Raw genomic sequence first — 13,809 nt, 5'->3', positions numbered from 1 at the left:
ATTCCTTGTAGCCAGGTCCTTGTAGCCAGGGGTGGGCTTGACGTTCCTCTTGAATTAGGGGACCTCTTCTTGATTAACATGGAAGGACTCATGTCCTTCTCGACGCTTTCTATATATAAAAAAACTTTATCACAGTCTCTGGCTATAATTATGGCTTCTGAAATAGAGGATGGTTTTGCATTCTTAACGAGGTTATTCAATTGTAAATTAAGCTTCCAAATGAATCGATGGAGAAGAGTTACCTCATCCATCTCTGTAGAGCAAATCGGAGAAGTTTAACAAAAGTTTGGTGGTATTCTTTTAGGGTCTTTCTTTATTGGGTTAGCTCCAAGAATTCATTCATTTTATCCTCTCGAAATCCTGGAGGATAAAACCTTTCATGAAGGTGTAATTTCATGGCATCTCATAACTGATTCTAGTTCCAATGGTTAGATTGACAATAGTGCTTCCAACTAATTCGGTATTTCTTACGATTTTTAGACGAGCAAGGGTGAACTTGCTTCTTTCATTGTATCCATGAAAAGTTCAAAACTATCAAATACTTATCATAGTGCCACATTTAAAGGCACTTTGAATTAATATCTCTGAGATCTTCATTTTTTGAGAATTACACATCTGGTGCCTTGGGATTGACACATCCAACCATTATTAGGATTAACACGTCTGAGATGATTAGTTTTTTGAAAATTACACATCTAGTATCTTGGTATTAACACATCTAATAGCATGATCCTTTGGGAATTACACATCCGAAGTTAGACCCACGTTTGTCTGAGATGGGTTCAAGATCTTAGATGATTGTCCTAGTGTAAAGCATCCAATGGATGGCATTCACACGTCAACTATTCAAACCTTAATGGAGTTATAATCTAAATTATTTGTAATATGCAAACTAATGAGATATATCCTGAAAATGTCTCCAAACAAAGTTTCGGTCTATCCTTCTATTCAGTCTCTCACTAGTTTCTTAATTTGATCACCCTATGTTTTTCCTCAAAAGGTTTCCTCCCCACTATTATTTCTCAAATTTAGTGTACAAATATCTTGCGTGTGCACCCCCAAGATACAAGCACAATTTCATAGGATGATTGTCTCAACATGTGAGGATATTCAAATCACTTCTATGGCCAATAGAGATGATTGATTCGTCCTCATATGATAAAAAATCACTTGTTTTAATCCCTTGAAAAACAAATCCTAGGAACTAAGATCGGCTCTGATACCATTTGTAAGGTTTCCCTCCTTCCAAAATAGGGGAAACACTTAAGATAGTCCACTAAGTCTTATCTTAGAGAAAATTTCCTACTCTCATCGACACACACCTTCACCATGTAGAGATTCAAGGATACGATTCATAGGTAAGAGCTAGTTCTATCCCGCAGGGGAAGCGTGATCTTCTAAAAATCAAATCACCCATAGGGTAATTGATCATAATTTGGGCAACTACTAGTCTTGATTCCTAGAGACAACGCTTTTTCCTCATCCATGCAAGGCACAACCGCTGGCCTAGTCTTCTAGAATAGAATTGCTCGAGAACCTATTTATCTAACGTAGGGCTTTCACTTAATATGTTGGAAAGCTACCCGACTAATCGGATCCACCCGTCCGTAGGATGGTGCCGTCGGGGAATTCCATCCTCCCACTTTCCACCCTACTCACGCGTCAATTTATTTTATAATTAATCCTACCACACTGTTTGACTTAAATAAACATGTTCCTTAATTAAGGCCCTTTTCACAAGGTTTGTTAAAATAGCCTTTTTACACAATACAATAATCCAAGACAAGATTTATAAAAAAAAAGTTTATACATGAATCAATTTCATACAAGCCAAACCGGCTCTCTTATTCTTTTCCTTTATACCGTCGATGATCTAGAATTCGGCCTTCTAGCCTCTACATGTTGGCCTTCTAGCCTCTACATGCTGGGCAAAACCCTACGGGACCATACACCTTGTTGGCCACTGGGGCGAGGACTCAAGGCGGCCTGTCGCCCTCTCAGGCTCCGTCGCTCAATCCTCCCGCCCCTCAGAGGGATGTTTGCGCACTAGGGTGGGCTAATTCACCGCACTAGCTTGGGCCCTCAGAACTAGGCAGCATCACAACAATCAGTCGCCTCAATCGGCGAACCTCATTCTCCCAATTGTATGAGGGATACCATGGGCCAACTCTGGGCCTTACTAACGTCTCCGCCGTCCGGCTATACAAGCACAAGAACAGGGCAGTGTCAAGGCAGGGAGAGTTGTACCTGTATCTTAATTTAACCAAGATAACAATCCATTTACTCACTAAACCATAGGACTAGAATCCATGTTACCTTCTTAAGAAAACAATCCTTTTCACAAAGATTTTAGCATTTCAACTTGAGATTGCGATAAGACATTCTTTATTAAGGAATATGATGTTGTTTAAAAGAATACAAACTTTAAATAGTAAATCAATCAAATAGATCACTATTAACAATTAATAGAGAAGCCGGGGCCATAGCTTCAACCCCTAAGAATGATATATAATTGAAAAATAAAATATGTATGTACCTTATAGAAATTTGTTGTTTATCGTTACCTTTGCTCGTTAACAAGAGCTTTAGAACTTGACATATGAGAATAGAGTCTTATAATACCTTCTCTTACGATTGAAATCATCCGATCATCCCCAAGCTTTATCTCCTCTTACTCGTACTGTGACTCTTCTCTCTTTCGAAGGTCTATGGCAAAATAGCCTTCTCTTACAGGGCTACGGCATACTATTCTTTCTCTAAAAGAAAAGCTATGGAGTTTTGGTCTCTTCCTTCGAAAGACCATAGCAATCTAACCTTCTCTTCTAAGATATTAGATAAGAATGAAGGGATATATACATCTCAAGCTCTAGGATTACCTTGAGGCTACTTGTTGCTGCCTTCTTACAGTTTTCCCTGTGTAGAGACCCTGATAGAATCAACAAATTGCTTCGGCCATAAATCTCTAATAAAAACTCATAATATCGTCATATAACCAGTCAAAAGAACCGGAAGCCATTTGTTCTACAAGCCAATGTGGGTAGAATAGGCAGAAATGTCTGTATATAGCCACCCACAAACACGCCATCTTTAGAAACGCGTTGCTTTTCCACATTTTTAGTATGCATGGACTCTAAATATGTAAAAGTACTCTAAATATAACCTCTTATCACCTAAATTCGAATTTGTATTTTTGGAGATACTTATCTCTTAATAGAACTATTCTTGTCTTCTTATTTTTTTAGGATTTTTGGAGCTAATATTTTTAATCTAACACTTTCCTAATGTTTCTAGCCTTATTGTCTCACTCTTCTCTAAGTACACTCTCTTTTCTTATTGAAATCTATATTAAAAGAGACACATACATACATGGCTTGGGAGGGACCTTACAATCTCCCCCACTTAAAAGATTCGAGATGTCCTCATCTTCGCGAGCTGGGGTAGTATCTAAGTAAATCCTCTTGTCTCTTTCAAAGTGGTGTCCCCACTAGGTAGAAATCTTCTTTTATCTAAACATTGTTCCGAGTCCCTTATTTCATGTGTTTGGCTTGTTTTGTTGTGCCTCCAAAAGGTCTATTATTCTAAAGTTAATTGGCCTTATTATCCTAAGTTCATGCATCCATATACCTCTCAAATGCTATGAACCTTCGAATTCCTTATTCTATACCCCCATGTAATATGGTACTTAACAAATTGTCATGGAGAAACGTAAGGGAATCAATCCTTTACGTAATCTAACGTATGATAGTAATTTTATAATCTTAGTATCATCTTGTAGAATACCTCTATTCATCATGCACATTACTTCACATGAATCTTGCACCAATCCTCTTTTATTTACTCATAGACATACTTGTTGAATTCGGTTATCTTTAACCTTGCTATCCCTATTTTATTTACTCATAATCTTAGTATCGTCTTGTAGAATACCTCTATTCATCATGCACAATACTTCACATGAATCTTGCACCAATCTTCTTTTATTTACTCATAGACATACTTGTTGAATTCGGTTATCTTTAACCCTGCTATCCCTATTTTTTGACCTACTAGGCAGCATCACAGTCACTCGCCTCAATTGGCGAACCTTATTCTCCCAATGGTATGAGGGATACCATGGGCCAACTCCGAGTCTTACTAATGTCTCCGCCATCCGGCTATACAAGCACAAGAATGGGGCAGCGTCAACTCCCCCTACCTCTGAATTGGCCTCTTCCACCTGCATGTTGTTGTTGTTGTGAATTCTGGGACTGTTGTTGTTGCTGCTGTTGGGCCATAAGTCTGATTACCTGTTCAACCACCTCCTTGGTCGCGTCGGGCCTCCTCTACCTCGTCCTCTTCCCGAACTTGTGTATTAGGCCTGTTGCTCTGAAGAACTGTTTTTGTGAAGGCTGTTGGTCTTCACCCAAGCTCTTCTCTTCTATAATCAACATAGACACCAAATCTGTGAAATTGGGAATGTTTTCCCGAGTCTGAATAGACGTCTTGAACGCCTTGTATTGTGGCCCGCGACCACGTAGACAGACTTCCACCTTATCATCATCATCTACTGAAATGCCAATAGATGTAAGAGATTCCACAATACCCTTGATCTTCAATGCATAGTCATTCATAGACACTCTTTCTCTCCACAGTATGAAGTTCATTCTTCAACTGTATCTTTCATGCCTTGGTATTCGTTTCATAGAGTTTTACCAAGTCCCTCCCAAGCCATGTATGTATGTGTCTCTTTTAATATAGATTTCAATAAGAAAAGAGAGTGTACTTAGAGAAGGGTGAGACAATAAGGCTAGAAACATTAGGAAAGTGTTAGATTAAAAATATTAGCTCCAAAAATCCTAAAAGAAATAAGAAGACAAGAATAGTTCTATTAAGAAATAAGTATCTCCAAAAATAGAAATTCGAATTTAGGTGATAAGAGGTTATATTTAGAGTACTTTTACATATTTAGAGTCCATGCTAAAAATGTGGAAAAGCAACGCGTTTCTAAAGATGGCACGTTTGTAGCTATATACAGATGTTTTTGCCTATTCTACTAGCACTTCTTTATAGAACAGAGGGCTTCCGGTTCTTTTGACTGGTTATATGATCATATTATGAGTTTTTATAAGAGAGTTATGGCCGAAATAATTTGCCTATTTTGTCAGGGTCTCTACAGAGGGAAAACTATAAGAAGGCAGCAAGTAGCCTCAAGGTAATCCTAGAGCTTGAGATGTATATATCCCTTCATTCTTATCTAATATCTTAGAAGAGAAGGTTAGATTGCTATGGTCTTTTGAGAGGATGAGACCAAAACTTCATGGCTTTTCTTTTAGAGAAAGAATAGTATGCTGTAGCCCTGTAAGAGAAGGCTATTTTGCCATAGACCTTCGAAAGAGAGAAGAGTCACAGTATGAGTAAGAGGAGATAAAGCTTGGGGATGATCGGATGATTTCAATCGTAAGAGAAGGTATTAGAAGACTGTATTCTCATATGTCAAGTTCTAAAGCTCTTGTTAACGAGCAAAGGCAACGATAAACGACAAATTTCTATAAGGTATATACATATTTTGTTTTTCAATTATATATCATTCTTAGGGGTTGATCTATGGCCCCGGCTTCTCTATTAATTGTTAATAGTGATCTATTTGATTGATTTACTATTTAAAGTTTGTATTCTTTTAAACAACAGCATATGCCTTAATAAAGAATGTCTTATCACAATCTCAAGTTGAAATGCTAAAATCTTTGTGAAAAGAATTGTTTTCTTAAGAAGGTAACATGGATTCTAGTCCTATGGTTTAGTGAGTAAATGGATTGTTATCTTGGTTAAATTAAGGTACAGGTACAACTCTCCCTGCCTTGATGCTGCCCCGTTCTTGTGCTTGTATAGCCGGACGGCGGAGACGTTAGTAACGTCCTGAGTTGGCCCATGGTATCCCTCATACCATTGGGAGAATGAGGTTCGCCGATTGAGGCGAGTGATTGTGATGCTGCCTAGTTCTGAGGGCCCAGGCTAGTGCGGTGAATTAGCCTGGAGTTGGCCCATTGAGAGGGCGACAGGCCGGCTTGAGTCCTGGCCAGCGGCGGCTGACGATGAGGTGTATGGTCCCGTAGGGTTTTGCCCAGCATGTAGAGGCTGGAAGGCCGAATTCTAGATCATCGACGGTATAAAGGAAAAGAATAAGAGAGCTGGTTTGGCTTGTATGAAATTGATTCATGTAAAAACTTTTTTTTTATAAATCATGTTGGCATTATTGTATTGTGTAAAAAGGCTGTTTTAACAAACCTTCTGAAAAGGGCCTTAATTAAGGAACATGTTTATTTATGTCAAACAGTGTGGTAGGATTAATTAGAAAATAAATTGACGTGTTAGTAGGGTGGAAAGTGGGAGGATGGAATTCCTCGACGGCATCATCCTACGGACGGGTGGATCCGATTAGTCGAGTAGCTTTCCAACATATTAAGTGAAAGTCCTACGTTAGATAAATAGGTTCTCGAGCAATTCTATTCTAGAAGACTAGGCCAGGGGCTGTGCCTTGCATGGATGAGGAAAAAAGCGTTGTCTCTAGGAATCAAGACTAGTAGTTTCCCAAATTATGATCAATTACCCTATGGGTGATTTTGATTTTTAGAAGACCACGCTTCCCCTGCGGGATAGAACTAGCTCTTACCTATGAATCGTATCCTTGAATCTCTACATGGTCAAGGTGTCGATGAGTAGGAAATTTCCTCCAAGATAAGACTTAGTGGACTATCTTAAGTGTTTCCCCTGTTTTGGAAGGGGGGAAACCGTACACCACACAAGGAAAGTGTGGGTATACTTCATGAAGGAGAAGGGTGAAGTGTTCACTCATTTTAAGAATTTCAGAGTTATGGTTGAAAAGCAAACAGGGAAATATGTAAAGTGCCTAAGGTCGGATGGAGGGGGAGAGTACTTCTCCAATGAGTTCTCTGAATTTTTGAAGAAGAATTGTATTCGGAGATAGTTTACATGCAGATACACTCCGCAGCAAAATGGAGTTGCTGAGCGAAAAAACAGGCACATTGCTGAGTCTAATTTAAGGGCTGGAGGGAGATCAAGCCCCTCCACCAGCTGCGGGTGCAGAAGATTAGTTAAAAAAGACTAAAACAAGGATTAACTCCTAATCCATGATTAACAAGGTAATTAGGCTTAAAAATTAGCTGAATCCTAAGCTAGGCTTTGATACCATGTTAAATTTGCATCAATGTGATGAGCTATGGTGGATCAAATGCAAGAATCAACATGATTAGCAAGTAATTAGAAAGTGATTAAGAGAAGATTAGTGCACAATTAATCTAATAATATAGTATAATGTAGGCATGGATACTCAAAAGCCAGCAAATTCTCATTAGGCCAATGCCTCAATTTATAGCTTTTACATCCACAAGGTGCTAAGCACCCACTCCCACTGATTTCTCCTTGATTTATGCCACCTCCCCTACATCTGGGGGCACCTTTTCCTAGAATCTTTCCACACCCCTATATTCACTCATGCTATCCTTGATTCTCTCATCCAGTAGATTCCTCTCACCTTTTCACTACTACCAACTCAATTACTGATGCCCTTTTACAATCTCTAGCTAAGGGCTTGTTCTCGCACACACCCATTCACTTGCATATTTCAGTAGATTCCAGTAGATTTTCTTACCTTTTCACTACTACCGACTCAATTACTGACGCCCTTTTACAATCTCTAGATAAGGGCTTGTTCCCGCACACACCCATTCACTTGCATATTTCAACAGGTGGGAGTAGATACATGAGAGTTAGTTTTGATTTACTTAATAGTGTGCACCGCGCTCATATGCAACATATTTGATCAAGAAGAGAAATAGTGTGGACGCCTTAGCAGTTCATCATGCTAATAGTGTGCATAACATTGCTCATGTCTGCTACTCATATGCATTGATGAGGAAGAGAAATAGTGTGGATGCCTTAGCAGCTTATTGTGCTATTGTAGTGGCCATTAGTAAACCCTGGACATGGTAGGTCATGTGGGTGCTACATCTAGCATTCTTCACATAGCACCACACAATCTTAGAGGTGGTTCCCTTGTGAGGGGAAAGGTATACATACAGAGAGGGTGCTAGAGTGGTTATGCACCAAGGTGTAATCATTTAATTAATGATCGTACTAAGGCATTAATAGAGGAATTCTAGGAGGAAAATTGTACATCCACTTCAGTTTTCAAGAATGTAGTTCAGAAGAGAATCTCAAAGAGTGCGTGCATGGTGCTTGCTTTCTTGAGGTGAGTTAGACTAATCATATGCCCAATTTATAGAGAAACATCCTCTCCTAAGCCTCTCGTTAAAATTTGTTGAAGATCTTTTGAGAGAAGCAATCTATGGTTTATGTGCTACTCTTATCAACACCATGTGACACATGTTGTTGACGATACCATGTGGAGTTTCAGTTGTTTAATGACCCTTAGTGGGAACAATGTGAGGTGGATGTCTTATATCATCAGCTGTTTAGGTGCAAGGGGACATGTGGTGCATGTGGGCTATTGGTAGTACTACATATGCTTGTGGGCTGTTGGCAACACTACCTATGCTTTGCATCCATGTAACGTAGATGTCTTCTATCATTAGCACTTGCGTGTTGAGGGGATGTGGACTACCTATGCTTGAGTGAGATGGAATTGACATGGAGGTAGTAGTTCATTGTCTTCACTATGAGTATGTCATGCATTAGCTTGTCCAAGAGGTTGCAACTTGTGTGGTAGTCTTGGAGTTTACAACCTAATGGTAGTAGGCCAATCTAGAAGGTTGCAACTTATTATTCAAAGATCTACCCCTATATACACACCACACCGACTATGCTAAGTGGCAGGATCACTAGCTCCATGCATGCCTAGAGTAGTTTCCCATAAGTGTGGTTATCTCAATGATGGATTTCACTACGAAATACACATTTTCACCTTACTACTAGGAGATACAATCTGAGTACTATTTCTCTAAGCAGGTGTTGATCACTATTGACATTATGTTTAGTAAATAATTTTCATCTACCTAATGTAACCTAATAGTTTATTTCCCCATTAGGTTGCTATTTTGGTGCATATTAGCTATCATGCACAAGCGCATCTAGATGAAGTTGCCAACATCTTTGAGTCTCGAATCATTTCTATGGTAGCAATGATGTTCGCTTGTGTGATCCCCATCTCTCTCTCTCTCTCACACACACACACACACACACACACACACACACACATTTAAAGGAAATTAATACCAAATATGACATTTGAATTGATAGAATATTGTAAATAATGTAGAATGTGTTTGAAATTGATTGAATGAGGTACACTGACTCAGCTAGCCACCATTCACCCTTTAAAAGACCTTGCTTATGTGCATTAGAAGATTATCTAATTTGAGGCAATTAGTTCAACACCTAAAGGTAGTGCTTGAACTTGTTTGAATGAGATACAATAACTTAGCTGACCGCCATTGCTATTTTTCTTGATCATGTGCAGTAGAATACTACCTAATTTGAGGCTAACTCATGCGACTAGCTAGTCTCTTAAATCATATGCATTGGAGGATTATCAAAGCTCGCTTATGCAAGTCTCTTAAAGCACACTAAACATAGGGAGACACCCATATCTAGCCGTTGAAATATTTGCAGAAAACATGAATTGCAAATGTTTAAGGACATCAAAGCTTGTAAGGAATCATATTTGGGGACTCATGAGCAAAAACATCATAAAAGAGATTCAGGAGCTCCACAATATGTTAAAATATGATTACTGTCAAGGTTATACAAAAGGGCAAAGCTTGTGGTAGAAATTTTAGTTAATATAATATAAGATGACAATGTGAGCAAGTGAAATCCAACAAGGTGAAGCTGAGCAAAGGGACTTATATAGGATCATATCTTTGTTAGGGTGCTTCTTTGAGACATGGTTTGAAGGAAGCCATGCACATGCTCACAGGAGGAACCACCCGGGAGGACAGCTCTAGAGGTAAGCACTTGGAGTTTGGAAGCCTTGAGCCTCAGGAGTTTGCCTTCTTTGTTGTCTTGGCCTTGGTCCATAAGCACACGGATCATTTTTTCCACTTCTTTTCTATCCACTATCCCATCTTCTCCCTTCTTGAAAGCCTTGCCAACCTCCAACACATCAACCAAAAACTTGCTATTCATCCCTTGGTCTCCAAACATGGGCCAACAAAGGAGAGGCACCCCTTTGCACAAGCTTTCCAACGTTGAATTCCACCCACAATGACTCAAGAAGCCCCCTACGGCCTTGTGAGCTAGCACTCTTCTTTGGGGTGATAGATCCCACAACACCTTGCCCCTCTCTTTAGTTCTCTCTTCAAAGCCTGTGGGCAAAAGGCAAGGTTTATTCTTAATATCATGGCCCATGGGGATCCTTACTACCCATAGGAAACGATGATGGCTTGCTTCTAGACCAATGGCAAGCTCATGGATTTGAGGTATAGAAGGGCTTGCAATTGTCCCAAATGAAATGTACAAAACTGAGGAAATGGGTTGTTTATCTAGCCACTGCAAACAGCCTTGTGGATCCGAATCTGCATGGCTCAAAACCGTCTCGCCTTCTAAGAAGGAGGCTGGCAGAATTGGCCCAACTGCCCTTATATCCATCTCTGGAGCTTGTTGTCTCAAAGCCTCTATGGTTTCCTTCTCAAATTCATAGACTGTGTTTAGAAGAATGCCTGTTGCATCACGCCAAGAGGCTGTAGAGCGAAGCACATAGTCAAATGAGCACACTGGATTAGGGTCCCAAGATATATCAGGAATCTCACTAGCATGCAGAGAAGGGAAACCAGGTATCTTAAACATATTAGATTTATCACACAAATCCGTAGAGGACCCAAGTGGAAGCCTTCCTTGAGCAACAAAGTCTGGTATGTGAATAAGAAATGAGAAGAAGCTTGTAGACATGGCGTAGAATATGTATGAAGGAATCTTATGCTTCTTGCCTACACCACCTATCCACCATAGCATAAAATCATAGAGAATGCAGGCTATGGGCTCTTCTTCTTTCAACTTGTTGAGCAGATCTTCAAGCACAGTGGCCATCTTCTCAGTTGCTTCTATCAAGACACTGATTTGATCAACTCTGTCTGTTGTGCTTTTCTCAGGAGGCAAGCCATCCGGCAAGCCAACAAGGCGGATGGGTAGCCCCCCTGCATCAAAGCCTTGCTTCTGCATGCTAGCAATGTAGGCTTCAGTGCACACAAAGGTTATGGAGATCCCCAAAGAGGCCAACTTCCTTGCCATATCCATTGCTGCGTTAATGTGGCCTTGAGCAGGGAAAGGGAAGATGATTATATGGGGAGCTAGAGAAGAACCCATGTTGAGGATTTGCATGGCAGTGCTAAGCTGTTTTTAAGTGAGGAGAAGAGATCAATATGTATTAGAAAGCTAGGATAAATTAAAACGAGCCCATGCAGGTGTGTTTGTGATTGGATTAATCAACGCAGAAGGGTGGTATAATACATAATTAACGCAATACATAGACTACTGAGTGAGAGGGGAAATCTACGTTGCAAAAAGAAGTCACAGTAAGACGGGCTTAGCGTACAAGATGATAAGAAGCCATGTTTAGATAATAACGGCGGGCAGGATTTCAGATGCAAAGAAGAGAAATGGGGATTAATTAAACGGAAATATAATTGAGGACCCAAATTAAGAATTAGCTTAGGAACTAATTGAGAAGAAGTTAATTAATATTACTGAGATATTACCAGCGAAAAAGCGGTGTGGTGTAGGAGCAAGGAACGGAGGAAAGTGGGGAAGATGATAAGAACCCATTAATGAGAAGATTCCACTGATCTTACTACTGATGATAACGTGCGTGAAACTGCAGAGAAAAACAGTACTGGCGTGTGTAAACGAGCGAGCGAGAGGGGGAGAGAGAGAGAGAGAGAGGGGTTGATTAAGAACGTAGAGCACGGGAAGGAGGCTGAGGGAGGTAAGAGAAATGATAGCCAATGGAGATTTTCTTTTGGGGAAGCAAGTACAGATTGTACTGGTAAGAGAGCTGGTTGTGAAAGAACACACGCGCGCGCACACTCTCACGCGCTCTCTCTCACACGCGCGCGCTCTCTCAAAACACACACACGCGCGCGCGCACACACACTCTCTCTCTCTCTCACACACACCGCATACACACACGACTCAGTCGTAGTCGACTGTAGTGTAAGCTATGCCTGCTCTAGTTCTACATTTGATCTGACCTGCTGCTTTATAGGAGACCCTGTGTGTGTGCAGGAATGTGACAAATTCGGGCGGCGAAGACCCACAACTCCAAGGAGGAAGAAAAAACACACACAGCACGCACGAATGTGACAAACTCGGGCGGCCAAGATCAGGAAGAAGAAGAAGAAGAAAAAACACGCACGCACGCACGCACGCACGCACGCAGAAGGAAAAGGAAAAAACCGTTTTTTTTTTAATAAAATGGGCCAGATTTTCCAAGATCCCGGATCTTCATCGTCCCTAGCAAGCCACGCTTTTCATCAAGACCAAGCCTACGAAAATGATGGCATTAAAAATACCCGAATAAGATTTTCACAGCTTCTCATCAAGACCAAGCCTAAGCAAATGATGGCATTAAAAATACCCCGAATAAGATTTTCACAGCTTCTCATTCATTTGCTCTACAGGCAAAGTTATTAAAAAAATGCATAGAATAATCTTTCCTATGTGCACGCGAGAATCGGGTCCACCGCCTTAGAAGGTGCTCTTTTGCTATAACTATTCATGGCCAACAAGCCATTGAGACATGAACCCCCAACTTCAAGAAAAATGTTCTCATTTCTCAAATATGTGGGTGTGTGTGTTAAGAGCTTATTGGTGTGTGTGTGTTTTTTCTCATTTCTTACTCTCCTTTTGTCTGAGTTTTTTTTTTTGAGCTTCTTGGTATGTGTTTTATTCAATTGTACTTCTCCTCTACTATTTAGCTTAGAAAGTTCTTTGCTTCCTCACAAGTCTCACTTAGAACAAATGAACTCTCTCTCTCTCTCTCTCTCTCTCTCTCTCCACACACAGATACACACCACACACACACACACACACACACATATCTATCTATATATATTAGGTCTACTTTAGCAAAACAATGAACCGTTCACAAACCTTTAAGAAATTCAAGGACTCAATAAGACCATATTCCCTTGAGCTTTAAGTATGTCACTAAGTTGAGAAGTTGTACCCAAATGAACTAGCTTAAGGACACACTAAATCTACATTTTTGAAAACCCTAATTTGATGTGAAAAGGGAAGACCACGATTCCAATTATAAAAGATCAAGACTTATCTCATTTGAATTTCATAATCAACTAAGATGATTGGAAGTTTTTGACTTCCTAATTCCAATTATAAAAGATCAAGATTTATCTGATTTGAATTTCATAATCAACTTGGCAAATCAAGCCATCCTGTTTAATTGGTCTTCTCAAGTTAAGTTCTGAGATGATTGGAAAGCTTTTGACTTCCCAAATCACCAATTTATCATTCAATAATATAAGCACATGAGTAACATAAACTCCACTCAAGATCATATTATATTATGAGTCATGAATCTTTAAACATATTGATTTTATCTATTTACAAGTCACATCTAAACTTTCTCCAAACTATCAATGATCTAAAAGGAATCATGTGTGTGTGTGTGTGTGTGTGTGTGTGTGTGTGTGTGTGTGTGTGTGTGTGTGTGTGTGTGTGTGCACGCTCGCATAAGTGTGCCTTTATGCTCTCCTTTGCATGTGTATGATCACTCATATGTTCTAAAACTTTATTGTTATACAATCATAAAAACCACAGTTTAATATATAATCTAAC

At 39.8% G+C, this 13,809-nt stretch overlaps 1 protein-coding gene across 1 annotated transcript; it reads right to left on the bottom strand.

Moving 5' to 3' along the window:
- Positions 1-9,718: 9,718 nt before the first annotated feature.
- On the bottom strand, positions 9,719-12,266 carry LOC147630494 (UDP-glycosyltransferase 72B1-like). Its single transcript, XM_086810379.1, has one exon. The coding sequence runs from the start codon at positions 11,332-11,334 to the stop codon at positions 9,871-9,873; it is 1,464 nt and encodes a 487-aa protein (XP_086666505.1). The 5' UTR covers positions 11,335-12,266; the 3' UTR covers positions 9,719-9,870.
- Positions 12,267-13,809: the final 1,543 nt, after the last annotated feature.

This window comes from Cibotium barometz, chromosome 16, assembly GCF_041138505.1.
Source record: "Cibotium barometz isolate CiBa-2024 chromosome 16, ASM4113850v1, whole genome shotgun sequence".
In the NCBI taxonomy this organism is placed as follows: Eukaryota; Viridiplantae; Streptophyta; class Polypodiopsida; order Cyatheales; family Cibotiaceae; genus Cibotium; species Cibotium barometz.
The sequence above is the reverse complement of the archived record's forward strand: the minus strand, read 5'-3'. Positions and strand labels throughout refer to the sequence as shown.